The sequence below is a fragment of the Anomaloglossus baeobatrachus genome, chromosome 11, assembly GCF_048569485.1.
Source record: "Anomaloglossus baeobatrachus isolate aAnoBae1 chromosome 11, aAnoBae1.hap1, whole genome shotgun sequence".
Lineage (NCBI taxonomy): Eukaryota > Metazoa > Chordata > Amphibia > Anura > Aromobatidae > Anomaloglossus > Anomaloglossus baeobatrachus.
In genome coordinates this window covers 54,175,857-54,203,020 of record NC_134363.1, presented here as the reverse complement: position 1 = coordinate 54,203,020, position 27,164 = coordinate 54,175,857, and the positions used below count along the sequence as shown (strand labels likewise).

Sequence of the window (27,164 nt, the reverse complement as noted above, 5' to 3'; positions counted from 1 at the left end):
TATCTTTGTCTGTCTCTCTGGCTGTCTCCTCCTTCCCTGTCTGCCTGTCTCTGTCCCTGTCTGCATATTTGTCTGTCTCTTTCCAGGTCTGTCTCTTTCCAGGTCTGTCTCTTTCCAGGTCTGTCGCTCTCTCTCTGTCTGTCTCTATCCGTCTCCCCACCGACATCTTATTACCTCACATATAAGCTTCTAATACTATGAATGTCTTTTGTTCCTATAGCAACTAATCACAGCTCCTACTAATAACCTGTAGTTCCAGACTCCATTTACTTTAATGGAGGCATGTTTTTTGGAGAGTAACTGTAAAGCGCGGGGTTACATTTTCCTGTCAAAACATAGTCTACAACGTTCCCTGGGTCACATAAGGTGTCTGTGCAAAATTTCGTGATTGTAAATGCAACGGTGTGGATACACTTTTCGTTTCACTTTTTCCCCATTATGTAGATAGGGGCAAAATTGATTGGTAAATTGGAACGCGCGGGGTTAACATTTCGCCTCACAACATAGCCTATGACGCTCTCTGGGTCCAGACGTGTGAGTGTGCAAAATTTTGTGGCTGTAGCTGCGACGGCGCTGCCCGGGATAGTAACTGTCTCTCTGTTTCTCTCCCATTCTCTGTCTGTCTCCCCCTCTGTATATATCTCTCTCTCTTTGTCTGTCTCTTTCCCTGTCTGTCTCTGACTGTCTCTGTCTATTTCCCTGTCTGTCTGTCTATCTCTTTCCCTGTCTGTCTATCTATCTCTGTCTCTTTCCAGGTCTGTCTCTTTCCAGGTCTGTCTCTTTCCAGGTCTGTCTCTTTCCAGGTCTGTCTCTTTCCAGGTCTGTCTCTTTCCAGGTCTGTCTCTTTCCAGGTCTGTCTCTTTCCAGGTCTGTCTCTTTCCAGGTCTGTCTCTTTCCAGGTCTGTCTCTTTCCCGGTCTGTCTCTTTCCCGGTCTGTCTCTGTCTCTCTCTCTTTGTCTCTTTCCCTGTCTGTCTCTGTCTATCTAGCTCTGTCACTTTCCCTGTCTGTCACTTTCCCTGTCTGTCACTTTCCCTGTCTGTCACTTTCCCTGTCTGTCACTTTCCCTGTCTGTCTCTTTCCCTGTCTGTCTCTTTCCCTGTCTGTCTCTTTCCCTGTCTGTCTCTTTCCCTGTCTGTCTCTTTCCCGGTCTGTCTCTTTCCCGGTCTGTCTCTTTCCCGGTCTGTCTCTTTCCCGGTCTGTCTCTTTCCCGGTCTGTCTCTTTCCCGGTCTGTCTCTTTCCCGGTCTGTCTCTTTCCCGGTCTGTCTCTTTCCCGGTCTGTCTCTTTCCCGGTCTGTCTCTTTCCCGGTCTGTCTCTTTCCCGGTCTGTCTCTTTCCCGGTCTGTCTCTTTCCCGGTCTGTCTCTTTCCCGGTCTGTCTCTTTCCCGGTCTGTCTCTTTCCCGGTCTGTCTCTTTCCCGGTCTGTCTCTTTCCCGGTCTGTCTCTTTCCCGGTCTGTCTCTTTCCCGGTCTGTCTCTTTCCCGGTCTGTCTCTTTCCCGGTCTGTCTCTTTCCCGGTCTGTCTCTTTCCCGGTCTGTCTCTTTCCCGGTCTGTCTCTTTCCCGGTCTGTCTCTTTCCCGGTCTGTCTCTTTCCCGGTCTGTCTCTTTCCCGGTCTGTCTCTTTCCCGGTCTGTCTCTTTCCCGGTCTGTCTCTTTCCCGGTCTGTCTCTTTCCCGGTCTGTCTCTTTCCCGGTCTGTCTCTTTCCCGGTCTGTCTCTTTCCCGGTCTGTCTCTTTCCCGGTCTGTCTCTTTCCCGGTCTGTCTCTTTCCCGGTCTGTCTCTTTCCCGGTCTGTCTCTTTCCCGGTCTGTCTCTTTCCCGGTCTGTCTCTTTCCCGGTCTGTCTCTTTCCCGGTCTGTCTCTTTCCCGGTCTGTCTCTTTCCCGGTCTGTCTCTTTCCCGGTCTGTCTCTTTCCCGGTCTGTCTCTTTCCCGGTCTGTCTCTTTCCCGGTCTGTCTCTTTCCCGGTCTGTCTCTTTCCCGGTCTGTCTCTTTCCCGGTCTGTCTCTTTCCCGGTCTGTCTCTTTCCCGGTCTGTCTCTTTCCCGGTCTGTCTCTTTCCCGGTCTGTCTCTTTCCCGGTCTGTCTCTTTCCCGGTCTGTCTCTTTCCCGGTCTGTCTCTTTCCCGGTCTGTCTCTTTCCCGGTCTGTCTCTTTCCCGGTCTGTCTCTTTCCCGGTCTGTCTCTTTCCCGGTCTGTCTCTTTCCCGGTCTGTCTCTTTCCCGGTCTGTCTCTTTCCCGGTCTGTCTCTTTCCCGGTCTGTCTCTTTCCCGGTCTGTCTCTTTCCCGGTCTGTCTCTTTCCCGGTCTGTCTCTTTCCCGGTCTGTCTCTTTCCCGGTCTGTCTCTTTCCCGGTCTGTCTCTTTCCCGGTCTGTCTCTTTCCCGGTCTGTCTCTTTCCCGGTCTGTCTCTTTCCCGGTCTGTCTCTTTCCCGGTCTGTCTCTTTCCCGGTCTGTCTCTTTCCCGGTCTGTCTCTTTCCCGGTCTGTCTCTTTCCCGGTCTGTCTCTTTCCCGGTCTGTCTCTTTCCCGGTCTGTCTCTTTCCCGGTCTGTCTCTTTCCCGGTCTGTCTCTTTCCCGGTCTGTCTCTTTCCCGGTCTGTCTCTTTCCCGGTCTGTCTCTTTCCCGGTCTGTCTCTTTCCCGGTCTGTCTCTTTCCCGGTCTGTCTCTTTCCCGGTCTGTCTCTTTCCCGGTCTGTCTCTTTCCCGGTCTGTCTCTTTCCCGGTCTGTCTCTTTCCCGGTCTGTCTCTTTCCCGGTCTGTCTCTTTCCCGGTCTGTCTCTTTCCCGGTCTGTCTCTTTCCCGGTCTGTCTCTTTCCCGGTCTGTCTCTTTCCCGGTCTGTCTCTTTCCCGGTCTGTCTCTTTCCCGGTCTGTCTCTTTCCCGGTCTGTCTCTTTCCCGGTCTGTCTCTTTCCCGGTCTGTCTCTTTCCCGGTCTGTCTCTTTCCCGGTCTGTCTCTTTCCCGGTCTGTCTCTTTCCCGGTCTGTCTCTTTCCCGGTCTGTCTCTTTCCCGGTCTGTCTCTTTCCCGGTCTGTCTCTTTCCCGGTCTGTCTCTTTCCCGGTCTGTCTCTTTCCCGGTCTGTCTCTTTCCCGGTCTGTCTCTTTCCCGGTCTGTCTCTTTCCCGGTCTGTCTCTTTCCCGGTCTGTCTCTTTCCCGGTCTGTCTCTTTCCCGGTCTGTCTCTTTCCCGGTCTGTCTCTTTCCCGGTCTGTCTCTTTCCCGGTCTGTCTCTTTCCCGGTCTGTCTCTTTCCCGGTCTGTCTCTTTCCCGGTCTGTCTCTTTCCCGGTCTGTCTCTTTCCCGGTCTGTCTCTTTCCCGGTCTGTCTCTTTCCCGGTCTGTCTCTTTCCCGGTCTGTCTCTTTCCCGGTCTGTCTCTTTCCCGGTCTGTCTCTTTCCCGGTCTGTCTCTTTCCCGGTCTGTCTCTTTCCCGGTCTGTCTCTTTCCCGGTCTGTCTCTTTCCCGGTCTGTCTCTTTCCCGGTCTGTCTCTTTCCCGGTCTGTCTCTTTCCCGGTCTGTCTCTTTCCCGGTCTGTCTCTTTCCCGGTCTGTCTCTTTCCCGGTCTGTCTCTTTCCCGGTCTGTCTCTTTCCCGGTCTGTCTCTTTCCCGGTCTGTCTCTTTCCCGGTCTGTCTCTTTCCCGGTCTGTCTCTTTCCCGGTCTGTCTCTTTCCCGGTCTGTCTCTTTCCCGGTCTGTCTCTTTCCCGGTCTGTCTCTTTCCCGGTCTGTCTCTTTCCCGGTCTGTCTCTTTCCCGGTCTGTCTCTTTCCCGGTCTGTCTCTTTCCCGGTCTGTCTCTTTCCCGGTCTGTCTCTTTCCCGGTCTGTCTCTTTCCCGGTCTGTCTCTTTCCCGGTCTGTCTCTTTCCCGGTCTGTCTCTTTCCCGGTCTGTCTCTTTCCCGGTCTGTCTCTTTCCCGGTCTGTCTCTTTCCCGGTCTGTCTCTTTCCCGGTCTGTCTCTTTCCCGGTCTGTCTCTTTCCCGGTCTGTCTCTTTCCCGGTCTGTCTCTTTCCCGGTCTGTCTCTTTCCCGGTCTGTCTCTTTCCCGGTCTGTCTCTTTCCCGGTCTGTCTCTTTCCCGGTCTGTCTCTTTCCCGGTCTGTCTCTTTCCCGGTCTGTCTCTTTCCCGGTCTGTCTCTTTCCCGGTCTGTCTCTTTCCCGGTCTGTCTCTTTCCCGGTCTGTCTCTTTCCCGGTCTGTCTCTTTCCCGGTCTGTCTCTTTCCCGGTCTGTCTCTTTCCCGGTCTGTCTCTTTCCCGGTCTGTCTCTTTCCCGGTCTGTCTCTTTCCCGGTCTGTCTCTTTCCCGGTCTGTCTCTTTCCCGGTCTGTCTCTTTCCCGGTCTGTCTCTTTCCCGGTCTGTCTCTTTCCCGGTCTGTCTCTTTCCCGGTCTGTCTCTTTCCCGGTCTGTCTCTTTCCCGGTCTGTCTCTTTCCCGGTCTGTCTCTTTCCCGGTCTGTCTCTTTCCCGGTCTGTCTCTTTCCCGGTCTGTCTCTTTCCCGGTCTGTCTCTTTCCCGGTCTGTCTCTTTCCCGGTCTGTCTCTTTCCCGGTCTGTCTCTTTCCCGGTCTGTCTCTTTCCCGGTCTGTCTCTTTCCCGGTCTGTCTCTTTCCCGGTCTGTCTCTTTCCCGGTCTGTCTCTTTCCCGGTCTGTCTCTTTCCCGGTCTGTCTCTTTCCCGGTCTGTCTCTTTCCCGGTCTGTCTCTTTCCCGGTCTGTCTCTTTCCCGGTCTGTCTCTTTCCCGGTCTGTCTCTTTCCCGGTCTGTCTCTTTCCCGGTCTGTCTCTTTCCCGGTCTGTCTCTTTCCCGGTCTGTCTCTTTCCCGGTCTGTCTCTTTCCCGGTCTGTCTCTTTCCCGGTCTGTCTCTTTCCCGGTCTGTCTCTTTCCCGGTCTGTCTCTTTCCCGGTCTGTCTCTTTCCCGGTCTGTCTCTTTCCCGGTCTGTCTCTTTCCCGGTCTGTCTCTTTCCCGGTCTGTCTCTTTCCCGGTCTGTCTCTTTCCCGGTCTGTCTCTTTCCCGGTCTGTCTCTTTCCCGGTCTGTCTCTTTCCCGGTCTGTCTCTTTCCCGGTCTGTCTCTTTCCCGGTCTGTCTCTTTCCCGGTCTGTCTCTTTCCCGGTCTGTCTCTTTCCCGGTCTGTCTCTTTCCCGGTCTGTCTCTTTCCCGGTCTGTCTCTTTCCCGGTCTGTCTCTTTCCCGGTCTGTCTCTTTCCCGGTCTGTCTCTTTCCCGGTCTGTCTCTTTCCCGGTCTGTCTCTTTCCCGGTCTGTCTCTTTCCCGGTCTGTCTCTTTCCCGGTCTGTCTCTTTCCCGGTCTGTCTCTTTCCCGGTCTGTCTCTTTCCCGGTCTGTCTCTTTCCCTGTCTGTCTCTTTCCCTGTCTGTCTCTCTTTCCCTGTCTGTCTCTCTTTCCCTGTCTCTCTCTTTACCTGTCTCTCTCTTTACCTCTCTTTCCCTGTGTCTGTCTCTTTCCCTGTCAGTCTGTGTCTGTCTCTTTGTGTCTGCCTCTTTCCCTGGCTGCATTGTGACACGCCAACAGTCCATATAAGGGCGTGGCTGCGCATTCTTCTGAAGTTCTGGCTGCACTGTGGCTCCCAGCTCCATTCACTTTAATGCAGGCAGGTTTTTTCATGAATAACTGTAAAGCGCGGGGTTAAAATTTCCCCTCAAAACATAGCCTATGACGCTCTTGGGGTCCAGAAGTGTGTGTGTGCGTGTACAAAATTTTGTGGCTGTAGCTGCGACGGTGCAGATGCCAATTCCAGACATACGCACACACACACACACACACACACACACACACACACACACACACACACATTCAGCTTTATATATTAGATATATATTATATGATCTGGCAGTTTTATTTTGCAGTAATGGCCGTATTGTAGGGGATTCCAATCTGGCTTCCGACCACATCATTCTACCGAAACTGCCCTAACCAAAGTCACCAATGATCTACTAACCGCCAAAGCCAAGCGACACTACTCTATCCTCCTCCTCCTGGACCTGTCCTCTGCCTTCGACACAGTAGACCATTCCCTCCTACTACAGATTCTCTCATCTCTGGGCATCACAGACTTGGCCCTATCTTGGATCTCCTCATACCTAACCGACCGAACTTTCAGCGTCTCCCATTCTCACACCACTTCCTCAGCTCGCCCCCTATCTGTCGGTGTCCCTCAAGGCTCAGTTCTTGGACCCCTGCTGTTCTCCATCTATACCTTCGGCTTGGGACAGCTCATAGAGTCCCACGGCTTCCAGTATCATCTCTATGCCGATGACACACAGATCTACCTCTCTGGACCTGACATTACCTCTCTACTAACCAAAATACCACAATGTTTGTCTGCTATTTCATCCTTCTTCTCTGCACGATTCCTAAAACTTAACATGGACAAAACAGAGTTTATTGTCTTTCCTCCTCCTCACTCACCTCCTCCAACAAGCCTTTCCATCAAACTTGATGGTTGCTCACTTACCCCAGTCTCACAAGCTCGTTGCCTTGGAGTAACCCTCGACTCTGCTCTATCCTTCAAGCCACACATCCAAGCCCTCTTCAACTCATGCCGATTACAACTCAAAAATATCTCCCGGATCCGTGCTTTTCTTAACCAAGAATCTTCAAAAACATTAGTGCATGCCCTCATCATCTCCCGCCTCGACTACTGCAACCTCCTGCTCTCTGGCCTCCCTTCCAACACTCTTGCACCCCTCCAATCTATCCTAAACTCTGCGGCCCGCTTAATCCACCTCTCCCCTCGCTACTCCCCAGCCTCGCCACTCTGCCAATCCCTTCACTGGCTTCCCATCGCCCAACGACTCCAGTTCAAAACATTAACCATGACATACAAAGCCATGCACAACCCGTCTCCTCCCTACATCTGTGACCTAGTCTCCCAGTACCTACCTGCACGCAACCTTAGATCCTCACAAGATCTCCTTCTCTGCTCCTCTCTTATTTCCTCTTCCCACAATCGTGTACAAGATTTCTCCCGTGCATCCCCCATACTCTGGAACGCTCTACCTCAGCACATCAGACTCTCCACTACCGTGGAAAGCTTCAAGAGGAACCTCAAGACCCACCTCTTCCAACAAGCCTACAACCTACAATAGCCCTCAGCCCAGTAGACCACTGCGCAACCAGCTCTGTCCTCACCTATTGTACCATCACCCATTCCCTGTAGACTGTGAGCCCTCGCGGGCAGGGTCCTCTCTCCTCCTATACCAGTCTGTCTTGTACTGTTAATGATTGTTGTACGTATACCCTCTTTCACTTGTAAAGCGCCATGGAATAAATGGCGCTATAATAATAAATAATAATAATAATAATAATAATAATAATATAGGTTGCAAAATCTGCATGCAACCTCCTGTCTAACCAAAAGATCTGTGCTGCATTCTGTTTGTCCCCCATGCTTTACACTGCAGCTGCTCAGCTAAACAGAGCCTCCACAGGAAGCCAGTGTAAGTTGAAATAGTTTCTATTACAGTAGAGAAAAATGTGACTATCCAGTAAAAGCCGCTCCTATGCGAGTTAAGTATTGTTACATAGTTGGTAGTGAGTGTAAAATTATAACAATCTCGGCTCTGGTACATGTGTATGTATTCTAAATGTAGGGGTCAGCCATGAGCTGGAGGCCGTCAATCATTTCGGCTTAGGCTCAGCCTGGCTGGGCACGCAGCGGACCCCAGTGCACAAATAACATATGGGCCCCATATGTCATACAATGCTATGAAGTTCATTAGCTCGGTCCTATAGACAGAAGCTGCTCTTGAAGTGGCAGTGTGCCTGTGTGCAGCTGCGGACCTCGTACACGCAGGGGGATCACTTTCTTCCCTAGAAATGACAGTCTGCAGACAGAGCTCGGTCACTGACAGCTGCAAACTCTGGACTTGTTTATGACATGCAGCCGGAGGAAGCGGAGAGATTTCCCACATGGAGCATTAACAGCTGGATCCTGAGGTTTTACGTTCATGATCTTTCTAATGAATGGAATGTTCCCTTTGCTCTAGATAGGCAGCCGAAAGAACCCGTTTCCGTGCCCCCTGGGCTGTTGAGAGGAACCGCCACCACTAGGCTCTATGACCCCCGGACTGATCTGAAGGAGCCACCACCACCAGGCTCTGTGCTCCCCAGACTGATCTGAAGGAGCCACCACCACCAGGCTCTGTGCTCCCCAGACTGATCCAGAGGAGCCACCACCACCAGGCTCTGTGCTCCCCGGACTGATCTGAAGGAGCCACCACCACCAGGCTCTGTGCTCCCCAGACTGATCCGGAGGAGCCACCACCATCAGGCTCTGTGCTCCCCGGACTGATCTGAAGGAGCCACCACCATCAGGCTCTGTGCTCCCCAGACTGATCCGGAGGAGCCACCACCATCAGGCTCTGTGCTCCCCGGACTGATCTGAAGGAGCCACCACCATCAGGCTCTGTGCTCCCCAGACTGATCCAGAGGAGCCACCACCACCAGGCTCTGTGCTCCCCAGACTGATCTGAAGGAGCCACCACCACCATCAGGCTCTGTGCTCCCCAGACTGATCTGAAGGAGCCACCACCACCATCAGGCTCTGTGCTCCCCAGACTGATCCGGAGGAGCCACCACCACCAGGCTCTGTGCTTCCCAGACTGATCTGAAGGAGCCACCACCATCAGGCTCTGTGCTCCCCAGACTGATCTGAAGGAGCCACCACCACCATCAGGCTCTGTGCTCCCCAGACTGATCTGAAGGAGCCACCACCATCAGGCTCTGTGCTCCCCAGACTGATCTGAAGGAGCCACCACCACCATCAGGCTCTGTGCTCCCCAGACTGATCCGGAGGAGCCACCACCACCAGGCTCTGTGCTCCCCAGACTGATCTGAAGGAGCCACCACCACCAGGCTCTGTGCTCCCCAGACTGATCTGAAGGAGCCACCACCACCAGGCTCTGTGCTCCCCAGACTGATCTGAAGGAGCCACCACCACCAGGCTCTGTGCTCCCCAGACTGATCTGAAGGAGCCACCACCACCAGGCTCTGTGCTCCCCAGACTGATCTGAAGGAGCCACCACCACCAGGCTCTGTGCTCCCCAGACTGATCTGAAGGAGCCACCACCACCAGGCTCTGTGCTCCCCAGACTGATCCGGAGGAGCCCTCACCACCAAGCTCCGTGACCGCTGGGCTGATCCGGAGGAGCCGCCACCACCAGTCTTTTATTGATTCTCCCATCACCAACGGTTCTCCGATCGGCTCCTCTGTCTTCCATCATCTTCTCCTTCCATGCTGCTGCGGTTCTTCACCAAGCGCCAAAATATCCCATGGGATATGAATCACGTCAATGACTTGCGTTACACCCCAAGTGAGGACCGTACGAAGAATGGCAGCAGCAGAGACCCCAACAGAGAAGATGGTAGAAGACAAAGGAGCGGATCAGATGAGTGGCGGAGATGTGAGAAGTAAAGGGGAGGGCCAAGGAAAGGCGAGTTTAAGGGGATTGATTAGTCAGGTGTAAAAAAACAAACACAAAAATTTGTTTTGCTTTACCCTCCCTGGGTCCAGCATATTCTCCACCACTGTCCTGGTCTCTGTTGTTTAGCTGCAGCGGTGACATCATATTAAGAGCGCTGCAGCCAATCACTGAGCTCAGCAGTTCTGCCAGAGTAAATGGCACTGACAGCTGGACTCTGTGTGACTGCAGACTTCCACACCCTCAGTGTGCGCACCGCACACTGTCAAGATACCCAATTGTCTGTGACAGAAGTGGACAGTCACGTGACTGTATCACGTCCCAAATTCTGACTAGACCATCACAGCATCCCTCAAGATATTGAGCCGCTCTTGTCTAAACAGAATTCGGCTGGAAGTATGTAAGTATACCCACTCTCACCGACAACACCGGAGAAACATGACAGCGTGCAGTGCACACACTGTGAGGATTCAGAAATGTACAGTCCTTTAGAGAGATTGCAGTCTTTTAGCAAAAGATTGGACAACTCCTTAATGATTAATGCCCTAGTTCCTGTTCAATAAGGAAGTGCCCAAGCAACGAAGAAAGTTAAAGAATACAGCAAGACTCTTCATCACAGAAAGCAGACAGTCCCCATAAAAAATGGCACTCACCAGACCCCAAACAATTACAGTTATCAAGTGCTGACGGTGGATGGGCTCTCACACAGAGATCTGCGCTGCTGTCAGGTCCCTCGCTGTTCCCACTGCATTGCTCTGCAGCTCTCACACACAGATCAGGTACCAGTATCACTCTGTGCGACTGCTTCCAGTCACCAGGGGGAGCCAACCTCTGCAGAACGCAGGGGACCTGACAGTGATGCAGATTTGTGTGTGAGAGCCCATTCACTGGCCAACTCTAATTGTTTGGTTTCTGGTAAGTGCAATTCTATTAGAGGGTCTCTGCTTTCTTTTGAGGGTAAACTCAGCAATACATAGAGAATAATAAATGTAAGCAGGTAATTTAACCCTTTTGTAAATATGGCATGTACCACCACTATAGGACTGCCTCTGCACCACCACGTCCCCTTTAAGGGGTTAAGTCTGCATACATACCTTCTCCTTAAAGCTTTTGTGACATAATTACATCACAGCTTATATAATGATTATATTATTGGCCTCTCAGGTGTTATTATTTTGCAGTTTTGCTTTTCCAGAGTGGAAGATCACTGATCTATGAGATGTTTTATATGTCACATAGTGGAGAAAACGCCCGCACAATGGCACGGTGTGGGTGCTTTGTACCTAATTTTAGACAAATGCCAGTAATGTTGACGTTTTCTACCTCCTACATCTCATAACACTTGACTTGAACACCTTTTAACCTCTTAGATGCTGCAGTTGATAGCCATAATGGGCTTTGTGTGGTCAGACAGAAGACCACCCCTTTCCCTAAATAAGTAAAGGTTCATATAAATGCCAAAATGTGTAGGGATTTTTTTTTTCTCACCTTGCCTTCTCAAATACATAGACAAAAAAAAAATTACCACTGCCCCTGAGAATTCTTTATTTTGTTTTTTTTGTCTTTTTTTTTTTTTTTAAATCCTCTGTTAAGTCACAGAGATAATGTCCTTTTAAATTCACTGCTAATTGTGTCTGTTCCTAGGGGGCGTGGCTCACAGGATCCTCTTGGGCGTGTCTTAGGTTACTCTGCAGAATTACCCTGTGAGCCACGCCCCCTTGGCAAAAAAACACCAAAAACATAACAATTAGAACTAAAGAAAAAAGTTCATTTTTTTAGCAAATTAAAATGGGGGAAAAAAATGAGTACTCAGGACAGTAGCAAGAATAAACCAAAACAAGAGCAAAGATCGAGCACATTTGAAATGGTAAGAATATATATATATATATATATATATATATATATATATATATATATAAATATATAAAATATAATATATATATATAATATATAAAATATAATATATATATATAATATATAAAATATAATATATATATATATATATATAATATATATATATATATATATATATATAATGTGTGTGTGTGTGTGTGTATGTATATATATATATATATATATATATATATATATATATATATATATATATATATATATATATATAAATAAACATAAAGTGACCGGAGAAGGGAGGTGTTAAGGAAAGTGACTTCTACTTACTTTCTCTTACTAATTAGTTCCATATGTTTCGCTTTCTGTGCTCAGTCTGTTTTACTCCAGGCACTGATATTCATCGGTCTGTGAGCTGCTTGGATGAAAAAGATTAAAAAAAAAAAAAAAAAAAGTATATTATCACGATGTTTATAAAAAATAAATAAAAAATATATATATATATATATAAAATAATCTTGCCGTTTTAACGGGGCTTTTTTTTAGACTTCTACCTATTTCAGAGAGTTTTCAGCAGTTTCATTATCATCATCAACAGGGTTCTAATGAAAGGCAACCCCTCTATACACACCTGTAAAATAGTCTCCACCAATCACAATAGGCGATATCACAGCTCCTCATGCCTTGCATGATAACTTCTGCACACGCTCATTAGATGCTTCAATACAAAAGATTGTGTCAGAGTTTAGTTATTATGGCTATGTACATGTGTTGTTTCCTGAAACAACAGGAAGTGTGAGTCCAAAAAAGTGAAAACTGCAAGACTAATAAGTTTTGCTTTTAATATAGATTGTGGTATGGGAAAAATACATTGCAAAAAAAAAAAAAAATATATATATATATATATATATATATATATATATATATATATATATATATATATATATATATATATATATATATATATATATATATATATATAATAAATAATAAGAAGATTCTGTGCTCCAGTGGGGTGAAAACCAGTCCCGCATTTGGACATTCATATGAATAATCTTAATGTTTTATGTTTGTTTTTGCCTTCAGTGTGGATAGAACTTACAAGCTGTATTATGGAGGAGCCCAAAAACGTCCGGATGGTATGTACTCTCGACCCATCCTTGGATCTGATGGCACTGTCATGGCGTATGTGGCTGATGGCAATAGGAAGGATGTGCGCAACGCAGTGGAGGCGGCTCACAAAGCTGCTCCGGGGTAAGTCAGGTCCGCGCTATACTTTGTCTAACTTTCCACTTTTTTCCATACAGTGTGTGTGTGTGTGTGTATAGTCTAGTATATATATATACTAGAAGGTGGCCGGATTCTACGCATCGGGTATTCTAGAATTTACGTATTGTGTGGTTCATGTATAATTCTTGCTATATATTTATATATATATATATATATATATATATATATATATATATATATATATATATATATATATATATATATATATAGATGTTGTTGTCTGTAGTTACCAAGTGTTTGTGTAGGGCGCTGTACATGTTCTGGGTGTTGTCTGGGTGTGGCGGGGGGGGTGAGAGCGGTGTTGTTTGTGTTGCGTTGTTTGTGGAGCGCTGTGTGTCTGTAGCGTTGTGTGTGGCTGTGGTGTGTTTTGGGGGGAGGTATGTTTTGTGCAATGTGTGTGTTGTGCGGTATGTGCGTATATTTATGTATGCCGCGGTGTTTGTGTGTTGGGTGTTGTGTGTGTGCAGCGTTGTCTGTGTGTGTGGGTGTCTGTGTAGGGCGGTGTTTGTGGTTCCCAGTGTGTGTGTGGTGTGTTGTGTGTGTGTGTGTGTTGGGGGGAGGTGTGCACCCCCCATCGTGCTCCATCCCCCATGCTGCGCACCCCCCATCGTGCTCCATCCGCCATGCTGCACACTCCCAAACGTGGTCCATCCGCCATGCTGCGCACTCCCAAACGTGCTCCATCCGCCATGCTGCGCACTCCCAAACGTGGTCCATCCGCCATGCTGCGCACTCCCAAACGTGCTCCATCCGCCATGCTGCGCACTCCCAAATGTGCTCCATCCGTCATGCTGCGCACTCCCAAACGTGCTCCATCCGCCATGCTGCGCACTCCCAAACGTGGTCCATCCACCATGCTGCGCACTCCCAAACGTGCTCCATCCGCCATGCTGCGCACTCCCAAACGTGCTCCATCCGCCATGCTGCGCACTCCCAAACGTGCTCCATTCGCCATGCTGCGCACTCCCAAACGTGCTCCATCCGCCATGCTGCGCACTCCCAAACGTGCTCCATCCCCCATGCTGCGCACCGCCCATCGTGCTCCATCCCCCATGCTGCACCAGCATCAGCCTCTCTGCCCGCAGCATCAGCCTCTCTCCTCCCAGCATCAGCCTCTCTCCTCCCAGCATCAGCCTCTCTCCTCCCAGCATCAGCCTTTTCTGTCCCTAGAATCAGCCTCTCTCCTCCCAACCTACCCCAGCCTCAGCCTCCCCCAGCATCAGCCTCTCTTCTCTCAGCCTCCCCCTCCCAGCCTTGCCCAGGATCAGCCTCTTTCCTCCCAGCATCAGCCTCTTTCCTCCCAGCATCAGCCTCTCTCCTCCCAGCATCAGCCTCTCTCCTCCCAGCATCAGCCTCTCTCCTCCCAGCATCAGCCTTTTCTGTCCCCAGCATCAGCCTCTCTCCTCCCAGCCTCAGCCTCCCCCAGCATCAGCCTCTCTTCTCTCAGCCTCCCCCTCCCAGCCTTCCCCAGGATCAGCCTCTCTCCTCCCAGCCTCTTCCAGCACACTGTGCTCCTCTGCCGACACAGATCGGATCGCATACACTCACACACACACCCGATCGCATACACTCACACACACCCGATCGCATACACTCACACACACACACATTGACGATATTGCACATACGCGCTCACACTCACAACATCCGGAGATACCACATGCTTCTGGCCATGTGATCCTCCGGCAGGTCCTGGAAGTTCACTGCACAGTATCGCCGCCGAGAAGCAAGCGATATCCCAGGATGTTGAGAGTGTGTGGATGCGATGTGATGTGTGTGAGAGTGAGTGTGATCTGATGTGTGTGTGTTGTTATGTGTGTGCGTGTGTGTATGTTCCGCCGCTGCAGGACCTTGATGCGCTGGTAACTATGCTACCATGGTTACCAGTGTATCCCGTCCCCCGCTCGCACGGGAGCCCACACCAGCATACGGCGGCAACCCCAGGAATGCGAGGGTATGTGTCAGCTGGGTTGGCGGCGTACGCTGATGTGGGCTCCCGGGGGTACAGTACTCACCTGGGAGTCGTGGCTCCGTGTCGGTCGGTTCGGGGAATGCGTGCGGGGGGCGGGGCCAGAGCGAGCGTGCATTGCGTGAGGGGGGCAGGGCGTGGGCGAGTTGCCTGGGCCAGCGGCCAATCCGTGCGGGGGGGCGGGGCCATGGCGAGCCCAGCGGCCAATCAGCTTTGTGTCACCGTAAGGACACCATTTTGGAGCAAGACAGACAGACAGAATAAGGCAATTATATATATATATATATATATATATATATATATATATATATATATATATATATATATAATATATATATAAAATGCCCCTCCACATCATTTCCACAGCAGAGGCTTTTATGACCTCCCATTCTGCATCCATAGACATTATTATGTAGTTGTCCCTTTGATAGATATAACAGTTCCCGCTCTTCTGGGAGGAGTTTATTCCAGATTTTGGATGGGTGTGAGGGGAGTTTTGCCCCTTCATCAGGAAGAGCCTTTGTGACCTGATACTGATGTTGGGGGGAGCCGGGGTCACAATCTCCATTCTAGGTATTGGATGGGTGTGGGACTAGGACTCTGCGGTCAGTCATATCCATACACACTAAACTCCCCCTCTATGTTTTATATGGCGCATGTGCACTGGGCACCGTTATTGGTAACAGAAAAGGGTCTTCTTCAAACTGTTCCCACAATGGTGGAGGCTGCAATTGTCCATAATGTCTTGTGGTGAGGGATTAAGATTTCTCATCACTGGAACTAAGAGGCCAACTCTTGAAAAACAGCCCAGAGCATTATCCTCCTCCACCAAACTGTACTACAGGCACAACACAGTCTGGGAGTAATGTTCTCCTGAAATTCACCAAACCCAGACTCCTCCATCAGACAGCGATAGAGAAGTGTGATCCGTCACTGAACAGAACACGTCTCCTCCACAGTCTAATGGTGGTGTCAGCTTTACACTGCTCCATCTGATGCTCAGCATTGTGCTTGTTGATGTACGGCTCTGCATTGTGCTTGGTGATGTACGGCTCGGCATTGTGCTTGTTGATGTACGGTTCTACATTATGCTTGGTGATGTACGGCTCTGCATTGTGCTTGGTGATGTACGGATCGGCATTGTGCTTGGTGATGTACGGCTTGGCATTGTGCTTGGTGATGCGTGGCTCGGCATTGTGCTTGGTGATGCGTGGCTCGGCATTGTGCTTGGTGATGTACGGCTCGGCATTGTGCTTGGTGATGTATGACTCAGCATTGTGCTTGGTGATGCGTGGCTCGGCATTGTGCTTGGTGATGCGTGGTTCGGCATTGTGCTTGGTGATGTACGGCTCGGCATTGTGCTTGGTGATGCGTGGCTCGGCATTGTGCTTGGTGATGCGTGGCTCGGCATTGTGCTTGGTGATGTACGGCTCGGCATTGTGCTTGGTGATGCGTGGCTCGGCATTGTGTTTGGTGATGTACAGCTCGGCATTGTGCTTGGTGATGTACGACTCAGCATTGTGCTTGGTGATGTACGGCTCGGCATTGTGCTTGGTGATGCGTGGCTCGGCATTGTGCTTGGTGATGCGTGGTTCGGCATTGTGCTTGGTGATGTACGGCTCGGCATTGTGCTTGGTGATGCGTGGCTCGGCATTGTGCTTGGTGATGTACAGCTCGGCATTGTGCTTGGTGATCTATGGCTCGGCATTGTGCTTGGTGATGCTTGGCTCAGCATTGTGCTTGGTGATGCGTGGCTCGGCATTGTGCTTGGTGATGCGTGGCTCGGCATTGTGCTTGGTGATGTACGACTCAGCATTGTGCTTGGTGATGCGTGGCTCGGCATTGTGCTTGGTGATGCGTGGCTCGGCATTGTGCTTGGTGATGTACGGCTCGGCATTGTGCTTGGTGATGTACGGCTCGGCATTGTGCTTGGTGATGTACGGCTCGGCATTGTGATTGGTGATGTACGGCTCGGCATTGTGCTTGGTGATGTACGGCTCGGCATTGTGCTTGGTGATGCGTGGCTCGGCATTGTGCTTGGTGATGTACGGCTCGGCATTGTGCTTGGTGATGCGTGGCTCGGCATTGTGCTTGGTGATGTATGGCTCGGCATTGTGTTTGGTGATGTATGGCTCGGCATTGTGCTTGGTAATGTACGGCTCGGCATTGTGCTTGGTGATGTACGGCTCGGCATTGTGCTTGGTGATGCTTGGCTCGGCATTGTGCTTGGTGATGCGTGGCTCGGCATTGTGCTTGGTGATGCGTGGCTCGGCATTGTGCTTGGTGATGCGTGGCTCGGCATTGTGCTTGGTGATGCGTGGCTCGGCATTGTGCTTGGTGATGCTTGGCTCGGCATTGTGCTTGGTGGTGCGTGGCTCGGCATTGTGCTTGGTGATGCGTGGCTCGGCATTGTACGGCTGCAGCTGCTCAGCTGTGAAGCTCCCGGGGGCGCAGTGTTGGTGCAGATGTTACCAGAGGAGGTCTGGTCTCTGCAGTTATGGGGTCACCAGATCGGTGGTGACTTTTCTGTCCCCTGCTTCTCAGCACTCGGCCCCCGCTCTGTAACATTATGGGGTCTCCACTTTGCAACTGAGTTGCTGCGGTTCCTTTCACATTAGACCAAGGTCTGCCGATATCGGGGTTTAACCACCAGGTTAATGTATTTGGGGACCTTCGGTAGATGATTGATGGTGAAGATAAGGATCCGCTGTGTCCAGGTTTGGTCTGCTGATCCCTTTGTTTTCCCGGAGATAAGCCAGTGCCATAAATCATGGCCAATCAGCTGTTTTTTGTTAATCAGTAATGGTTTCCTAACCTATTACCCACGCGCTTCAGATGGGCACGGAGCAAGAATAAGGAGAAGGTAGTAGGTAAATTAAAATGGGGAACCTGACCAAAAACCAGGGTAAAATATAAGGACCTAATTCCCAAGGCTCTGACGTGGTCCTATTTACAGTACATAGTAAATTCTCCCTTACAAAGAGACCTCTATGACCTAGAGAGAGGCCAAAAATAGAGAACCCAAAAATAATACCATTGGGAAAACCCACCATATACTATATTTAGTGCACTAGCAGTCGTCTATTGATCCTTTGCCAGCAGGAATCATACAGCTATGGATACCCAATGCAATCATGGGAGTCCAAGTGTTCAGAACAATTGTATATTATACTGGGCGGTAAACCGAACATATCGCTCTGGATCCTATTGGGAGATGGCAAGATTCCCCCAGAAATTTCACCTAATCTGAGTGCAGCATAATCAGAGATCCAATCCTGATTCCAACAATGTGTCACTTACTGGACTGCTTAGTGTAGTTTTGATAAAAAATACAGTTTAATCAGCAGGAGGTTATCATTACAGGACTATTTGGCGTGCTGCAGGTAGTCAAGCATTTTCATGAGCTCCGTGTAACTGCTATATCTGCAACAGCGAAAACAGTGATTTTATCAAAATCATATGGGGTAATATACAGTGCCTTGCGAAAGTATTCGGCCCCTTTGAATTTTTCAACCTTTTCCCACATTTCAGGCTTCAAACATAAAGATATAAATTTTATGGTGAAGAATCAACAACAAGTGGACACAATTGTGAAGGTGAACGATATTTATTGCGTATTTTAAATTTTTGTAAAAAATAATAAACTGAAAATTGGTGCGTGCAATATTATTCATCCCCTGTAACTTAATACTTTGTAACGCCACCTTTTGCTGCGATTACAGCTGCAGTCTCTTGGGGTATGTCTCTATCAGTTTTACACATGGAGAGACTGAAATTCTCGCCTATTCTTCATTTGTAAACAGTTGGAACTGAGTGAGGTTGGATGGAGGCGTTTGTGAACAGCAGTTTTCAGCTCTTTCCACAGATTCTCGATTGGATTCAGGTCTGGACTGTGACTTGGATTCAGGTCTGGACTGTGACTTGGCCATTCTAACACCTGGATACGTTTATTTGTGAACCATTCCATTGTAGAGTTTGCTTTATGTTTGGGATCATTGTCTTGTTGGAAGACAAATCTCCGTCTCAGTCTCAGGTCTTTTGCAGATTCCAACAGGTTTTCTTCAAGAATGGTCCTGTATTTGGCTCCATCCATCTGACCATCAATTATAACCATCTTCCCTGTCCCTGCTGAAGAAAAGCAGGTGCAAACCATGATGCTGCCTCCACCATGTATGACTGTGGGGATGGTGTGTTCAGGGTGATGAGCTGTCTTGCTTTTACGTCAAACATATCGTTTGGTATTGGGCCCAAAAAGTTCGATTTTGGTTTCATCTGACCAGAGCACCTTATGTCACATGTTTGGTGTCTCCCAGGTGGCTTGTGGCAAACTTTAAACAACACTTTTTATGGACATCTTTGAGAAATGGCTTTCTTCTTGCCACTCTTCCATAAAGGCCAGATTTGTGCAGAGTACGACTGATTGTTGTCCTATGGACAGACTCTCCCACCTCAGCTGTAGATCTCTGCAGTTCATCCAGAGTGATCATGGGCCTCTTGGCTGCATCTCTGATCAGTCTTCTCCTTGTGTGAGATGACAGTTTGGATGGACGACCGGGTCTTGGTAGATTTGCAGGGGTATGATACGCCTTCCATTTCAATATGACGCTTGCACAATGCTCCTTGGGATGTTTAAAGATTTGGAAAACTTTTTGTAACCAAATCTGGCTTTAAACTTCTCCACAACAGTATCACGGACCTGCCTGTTGTGTTCCTTGGTCTTCATGATGCTCTCTGTGCTTTATACAGAACACTGAGACTATCACAGAGCAGGGGCATTTATACGGAGACTTGATTACACACAGGGGGTTATATTTATCATCATCAGTCATTTAGGACAACATTGGATCATTCAGAGATCCTCAATGAACTTCTGGAGTGAGTTTGCTGCACTGAAAGTAAAGGGGATGAATAATATTGCACGCCCCAATTTCCAGTTGATTTATTTTTTTAAAAAGTTTAAAATAAGCAATAAATGTTTTTCAACTTCCCAATTGTGTCCCACTTGTTGCTGATTCTTCACCAGAACATTAACATTTTTCTTTGTTTGAAGCCTAAAATGTGGGAAAAGGGTGAAAAATTCAAGGGGGCTGAATACTTTCGCAAGGCACTGTGTATATTGTATGTATGTATGTGTGTGTATGTAATATATATATATATATATATATGTATATATATATATATATAATTATAATATAATGTATACCACGCCTTTAGCTGCAGCTAATTACTGACCTCAGCCGTCGGTGCCATGCACACGAACAGAGCCGCCAGGCTTACTTATTGGTTGAAGCGCCATTAACATTCCAATAGACACCAGGAATAGCTTCGTAGACTGAACACTGGACCTGGGAAGGGTGAGTAAAGAACAGTCTGTTTATTTTTGTGTTTATTTGGGTTTTTTTTGGGGGGTTTTGTTTTTTATTTAAAATTGCAGATCGGGAAGTAGGTTTTCTGAAACTGGAAAACCCTGTTAATGATGATGTCTTGCTAAGAAAACATATATAATATATATAATATATACCGCATATAATATATATATATATATATATATATATATATATATATATATATATATAATATATAATATATATACACATACATACACACAACCTCTTTTCTACACCCATGATTATCGCTGGGCCTGAACCTCATATAAAGGACCATTGATTTGAATTGAGCCAATCCTACCTGTACGGGCCTTTGTAATTAGGGGGTTTATTAGCCAGTCCATGGCCGGCCTCGTTACATTGATTTATCGTATATGTTTGTGGCTGAATCTTGAGAACTTTAGAAGATGCCCTCAATTGCTTAAGGTACAGCCAAGTTCACAAACCTACCGTCAGGCTTCATTTCTTCGGCGCTCCATTGGGAGACCCAGACGATTGACGATTGGGTGTATAGCTACTGCCTCCGGAGGCCACACAAAGCATTACACTAAAAAGTGTAAGGCCCCTCCCCTTCTGGCTATACACCCCCAGTGGGATCACTGGCTCACCAGTTTTCTGCTTTGTGCGAAGGAGGTCAGACATCCACGCATAGCTCCACTGTTTAGTCAGCAGTAGCTGCTGACTATATCGGATGGAAGAAAAGAGGGCCCATATAGGGCCCCCAGCATGCTCCCTTCTCACCCCGCTTGTGGTTTGTAAGGTTGAGGTACCTATTGCTGGTACGGCGGCTGGAGCCCACATGCTGTTTTCCTTCCACATCCCCCTGAGGGGCTCTGAGGACGTGGGATCTTACCGGCCCCAAAGCCCTGAGGCCGGGCTCCATCCACAGACCCATTGAACCTGCTGGATACGGAGCTGGGTACCGTTCAGGGACATGGCCCTGCACCATTCAGGTACTCTATGTCCCCGTACACACAGGCACAGCACACTCCAGACTTGCTGGGTGTGCCAGTGCGCCGGGGACAGTAAAGGGTTACAGTCACTGCAGCCTAGCTGAGTGACTTTATGTATGGGGAACTACCGCGCCGGACGCTCCGGGAGCGGCGGCGCGGCTGGGACTTGTAGTGCGCCGGGGACTTAGCGCCGACCGCGCTTTTACGGCGGCGGCGCTTATAAATCCAGTCCCCAGCTTTTGCGGCCTAGCTCCGCTTCGTTCCCGCCCCCACCCTGTCAATCAGGGTAGGGGAGAGACGCTGTACAATCAGCAGCGCCGAGGGCTGGAGCCTTATTTACATGCTCCAGCCCTCTCACTGGACACTGTGGGACGCCGGTTTCCCGCTCTGACTTGGGGGCACGCCCACGGCCCGCCCCTACTCACACGAGCTGGAGAAGGACGCCGGCAGCCATTCCTGCAGTCCGAGCTGAGAGATCGGACTCTGGGCAACCAGGCACAGGACTAGGGCGACCACACACCCGCTTATAGGCGGGCGGTAAGCGGCACCTGAAGTGCTGACCCCACTAAATACCGCAGTTGTCCATTTGTATTTTTATGCTTACACTGCATAGGTCGCTATTTTTGGCTATATGCCCTCTTAGATGGCGACACATCAGCAGCAGGAAAGCAGGGGTGCTAAGGCACAGGCTTTCTATGCTGCTTGTATTGCATGTACTGAAGTGTTCATGTGTATTTATGCTTGTATGCTATACACTGCACTGTACGGTCGCTAGTCTGGGCTATTTTCGCCTAGAATGACTAGACTACAGCAGCAGAAAAGCAGGGGTGCTGAGGCACAGGTTTTTTCTATGCTGCTTGTATTGCAGGGGTTGCAGTGTTCATTTGTACTTATGCTTGTATGCTATACATTGCACTGTATGGTCGATATTCTGGGCTATATTCCCCTAGATGGCTAGTCTACAGCAGCAGAAAAGCAGGGGTGCCAAGGCACAGGCTTTCTATGCTGCTTGTATTGCATGTGCTGCAGTGTTCATTGTACTTTATGCTTGTATGCTATACATTGCATTGTACGGTCGCCATTCTTGGCTCTATGTCCTAGATGGCTAGTCGGCAGCAGCATATAAGCAACACAAGCTTTCGATGCTGTTTTTACTGCATGTGATACTGTTCCACGGCACTGAACCCCATTGTGTGCAATGCTCCCCTGGAGCACTTGGTCAGCCGGGGTCTCTACTAGACGTGGCCAAAGGAACCACCTGTCAACCCTGTCCAAGGACAGGGATGGAGTTGCAATGGGATAGAGACTTGCAGTCCGGACAGGCCATGGGCAATCTGGATCATTGCTCCCTGGCCACCCTCATTGGGAATAAAATCGGTGCTCCGGGGGGGGTCCCAGAGGCTCTCTGTATGATGAGGCAGACGTAGCTCATCAGGACTTTGATCCTGACAACGCTCTCAATCCGGATACACCGGATGGTGACGCCATAAGGAATGATCCTATAGCGTCCATCAATGGAATGTTGGATCTTTCTCCCTCAGCTCCCCCAGCGGAGGAGTCAGCTTCACAGCAGGAGAAGTCCCATTTTCAGTAGCTCAAACGTATATTGAGTATTTTTCTGGCCACGCTGACTTCAGAGAAGCAGTCCAGGAACACCACGCTTACCAGATAAGCGTTTTCTCCAAACGTATTAAGGATACACGTTATCCTTTTCCCCCTGACGTGGTCAAGCGCGGGACCCAGGGTCCAAAGGTGGATTCTCCAATCTCCAGGCTTGCGGCTAGAGCTATAGTTGCAGTGGAGATGGGACTTCACTTAAAGATGCCAGACAGATGGACTCTGGTTGAAATCTGTCTATGAGGCTATCGGCGTGTCGGTTGCTCCGGCATTTACAGCCGTATGGGCACCCTAAGCTTTTCAGCTGTTCTTGCACAGCTGGTCTTGAGCATATGTACATTTGTGCCGCAGGGGCGTCCGTAACCTCGCAATGTCTGCATTGCGACTTACCCTATTAATGCTGTCCTGGAAGGACAGTCGAGGTTTCGGTCCTTCCCAAGCTCGGGCAGGTCCCAATTGTCCTCGTCCAAAAGAGCTGAAAAGCCTCAGAGGGGCTCAGTTTCCGGGGGCTCAATCACGCCCAAGGAAGGCAGCCGGAGGAACCGCTACCAAGGCGGTCTCCTCATGACTCTCAGCTCTCTCATCTCTCCGCATCCGCGGTTGATGGCAGACTCGCTCGCCTTTGGCGACATTTAGCTGCCACAGGTCACAGACCGGTGGGTGAGGGACATTGTGCCCACGTGCACAGGACAGAGTTCTGTTCTCGTCCTCCGACTCGATTCTTCAGAACGTCCCCACCTCCCCACCGAGCCGATGCTCTTCTGCAGGCAGAAGGAGTGGTAATCCCTGTTCCTCTTCAGGAACAAGACACGGTTTTCCTCCAATCTGGTTGTGGTGCCAAAAAAGGATGGCTCTTTCCGTTCCGTTCTGGACCTAAAACTGCTCAACAAGCACGTGGAGGCCAGGCGGTTCCGGATGAAACCCTCCGCTCCGTCATTGCCTCAATGTCTCAAGGATATTTCCTAGCATCAATAGACATCAAAGATGCTTATCTCCACGTGCCGATTGCTACAGAGCACCAATGTTTTCTACGTTTCGTGATGGGAGACGACCATCTTCAGTTCGTAGCTCTGCCATTCGGTCTGGCGACAACCCCACGGGTGTTCACCAAGGTCATGGCGGCACTGGTAGCAGTCTTGCACTCACAGGGACACTCTGTGATCCCTTACTTGGACGATCTACTTGTCAAGGCACCCTCTCAAGAGGCATGCCAACTCAGCCTGAATGTTGCGCTGGAGACTCTCCAGACTTTCGGGTGGATCATCGACTTCTCAAAGTCAAACCTGTCACCGACCCAATCACTAACGTATCTTGGCATGGAGTTTCATACCCTCTCAGCGCTAGTGAAGCTTCCGCTGGACAAGCAGCGGTCACTACAGACTGGGGTGCAGACTCTCCGTCAAGGTCAGTCGCACTCCTTAAGACGCCTCATGCACTTCCTCGGGAAGATGGTGGCGGCAATGGAGGCGGTTCCGTTTGCGCAGTTTCATCTGCGTCCTCTTATTGGGACATTCTCCGCCAATGGGACGGGAAGTCAACATCCCTGAACAGGAAAGTATCCTTTTCACAGAAGGACTCTCTGCAATGGTGGCTTCTTCCCACCTCATTATCACAGGGAAGATCCTTCCTACCACCGTCTTGGGCGGTAGTCACGACAGACGCGAGTCTGTCAGGGTGGGGAGCAGTTTTTCTCCACCACAGGGCTCAGGGTACGTGGACTCAGCAGGAGTCCACCCTTCAGATCCATGTTCTGGAAATCAGAGCAGTGTATCTTGCCCTACTAGCCTTCCAGCAGTGGCTGGAAGGAAAGCAGATCCGAATTCAGTCGGACAACTCCACAGCGGTGGCATACATCAATCACCAAGGAGGGACACGCAGTCGGCAAGCCTTCCAGGAAGTCCGGCGGATTCTGACGTGGGTGGAAGCCACGGCCTCCACCGTATCCGCAGTTCACATCCCCGGCGTAGAAAACTGGGAAGCAGACTTCCTCAGCCGCCAGGGCATGGACGCAGGGGAATGGTCCCTTCACCCGGACGTGTTTCAGGAAATCTGTAGCCGCTGGGGAAGGCCGGACGTCGATCTAATGGCGTCCAGGCACAACAACAAGGTCCCAACCTTCATAGCACGGTCTCGCAATCACAGAACTCTGGCGGCAGACGCCTTAGTGCAAGATTGGTCGCAGTTCCGGCTCCCTTATGTGTTTCCACCTCTGGCACTCTTGCCCAGAGTGCTACGCAAGATCAGATCCGACTGCAGCCGCGTCATACTCGTCGCCCCAGACTGGCCAAGGAGGGCGTGGTATCCGGATCTGTGGCATCTCACGGTCGGCCAACCGTCGGCACTACCAGACCGACCAGACTTACTGTCCCAAGGGCCGTTTTTCCATCGGAATTCTGCGGCCCTGAACCTGACTGTGTGGCCATTGAGTCCTGGATCCTAGGGTCTTCAGGATTATCCCAAGGGGTCGTTGCCACCATGAGACAGGCTAGGAAGCCCACGTCCGCTAAGATCTACCACAGAACGTGGAGGATATTCTTATCCTGGTGCTCTGCTCAGGGAGTGTCTCCCTGGCCTTTTGCATTGCCTACCTTTCTTTCTTTCCTGCAATCTGGGTTAGAAAAAGGTTTGTCGCTTGGCTCCCTTAAAGGGCAAGTCTCGGCGCTATCCGTCTTTTTTCAAAAGCGTCTAGCACGACTTCCTAAGGTGCGCACGTTCCTGCAGGGGGTTTGTCATATTGTACCCCCGTACAAGCGGCCGTTAGATCCATGGGATCTGAACAGGGTACTAGTTGCCCTCCAGAAGCCGCCCTTCGAGCCTCTGAGGGAGGTTTCACTTTCTAGACTATCACAGAAAGTGGCTTTTCTGGTAGCGATCACATCTCTTCGGAGAGTGTCTGAGCTAGCAGCGCTGTCATCCAAGGCTCCTTTCCTGGTCTTCCACCAGGACAAGGTAGTGCTGCGCCCCATTCAGGAGTTTCTCCCGAAGGTGGTATCCTCTTTTCATCTTAATCAGGATATCTCTTTGCCTTCTTTTTGTCCTCATGCAGTTCATCGGTATGAGAAGAATTTACATTTGTTAGATCTGGTGAGAGCACTCAGAATCTACATTTCCCGCACGGCGCCCCTGCGCCGCTCCGATGCACTCTTTGTCCTTGTCGCTGGTAAGCGCAAAGGGTCGCAGGCTTCCAAAGCCACCCTGGCTCGATGGATCAAAGAACCAATTCTTGAAGCCTACCGTTCTGCTGGGCTTCCGGTTCCATCAGGGCTGAAGGCCCATTCTACCAGAGCCGTGGGTGCGTCCTGGGCATTGCGACACCAGGCTACGGCTCAACAGGTGTGCCAGGCAGCTACCTGGTCGAGTCTGCACACTTTCACCAAACATTATCAGGTGCATACCTATGCTTCGGCGGACGCCAGCCTAGGTAGAAGAGTCCTGCAGGCGGCAGTTGCCTCCCCGTAGGGGAGGGCTGTCTTCGCAGCTCTAACATAAGGTATTTCTTTACCCACCCAGGGACAGCTTTTGGACGTCCCAATCGTCTGGGTCTCCCAATGGAGCGCCGAAGAAGAAGGGAATTTTGTTACTTACCGTAAATTCCTTTTCTTCTAGCTCCTATTGGGAGACCCAGCACCCGCCCTGTTGTCCTTCGGGATTTTTGGGTTTTTTCGGGTACACATGTTGTTCATGTTGAACGGTTTTTTCAGTTCTCCGATGTTACTCGGAGTGAATTTGTTTAACCAAGTTATTGGCTTTCCTCCTTCTTGCTTTTGCACTAAAACTGGTGAGCCAGTGATCCCACTGGGGGTGTATAGCCAGAAGGGGAGGGGCCTTACACTTTTTAGTGTAATGCTTTGTGTGGCCTCCGGAGGCAGTAGCTATACACCCAATCGTCAATCGTCTGGGTCTCCCAATAGGAGCTAGAAGAAAAGGAATTTACGGTAAGTAACAAAATTCCCTTCTTCTTTTTTTTGGAAAGGAAAATTCCATGATTAATTAATCTGTTATCGTTTTCTCATGGTTTCGATTGCCAGAGAATATGATTAGCCAGGCATTGATGTAGATGGATCACAGAAATTCCCAGATTTATTAAGACGAAGATATTCTGAATGGATGAAAACGATTTATTCAGCACGATCTTTGTGCAAGTGGCAGATGATGCAACATATGTAAATGGTCTTACAAGACTTAATGCAACATGTTTTAAGAGCTGCCAAAAATTCTACTCCGAAAAAAATTCAGCCGAGCTTTTCTTAAGTGTTTCCACAACCTCTTTAACTGTTACTATAAGATCACATTCCAAAGTCTTCTGGCTCAAAGGAATTCAAGACGTGCACTTATAGTTTAATATTGTGTCTTCTTGTCTGCTACTCTTTAGGACTTGTGTTTTCTATGGAAAGTGAAAAAATATATCTATATCTACATAGATAGATATCTCTATCTATATCTATATATCTATATCTATATCTATATATATATATATATATATATATATATATATATATATATATATATATATATGTATGTATATATATATATATATGTATGTATATATATATATATACTAGCTGTACTACCCGGCTTCGCCCGGGTTAATAACTGTTGTTAACAAAATAGAATGTATTAACAAAATTTATTCTGCACACAAAAACCACAAAATAAATAGATATAAATGTAATTAATTAAAAGTAAAAAC

The 27,164-nt window shown here is 49.3% G+C and overlaps 1 protein-coding gene across 1 annotated transcript in view; it reads left to right on the top strand.

The window, feature by feature from the left end:
* ALDH16A1 (aldehyde dehydrogenase 16 family member A1) overlaps positions 1-27,164 on the top strand; it is a 123,426-nt gene that overhangs the window by 79,800 nt on the left and 16,462 nt on the right. The window contains exon 13 of the mRNA XM_075328598.1: positions 12,345-12,512. Coding sequence (XP_075184713.1) covers positions 12,345-12,512 — 168 coding nt within the window. The remainder of the gene's footprint in view (positions 1-12,344; positions 12,513-27,164) is intronic.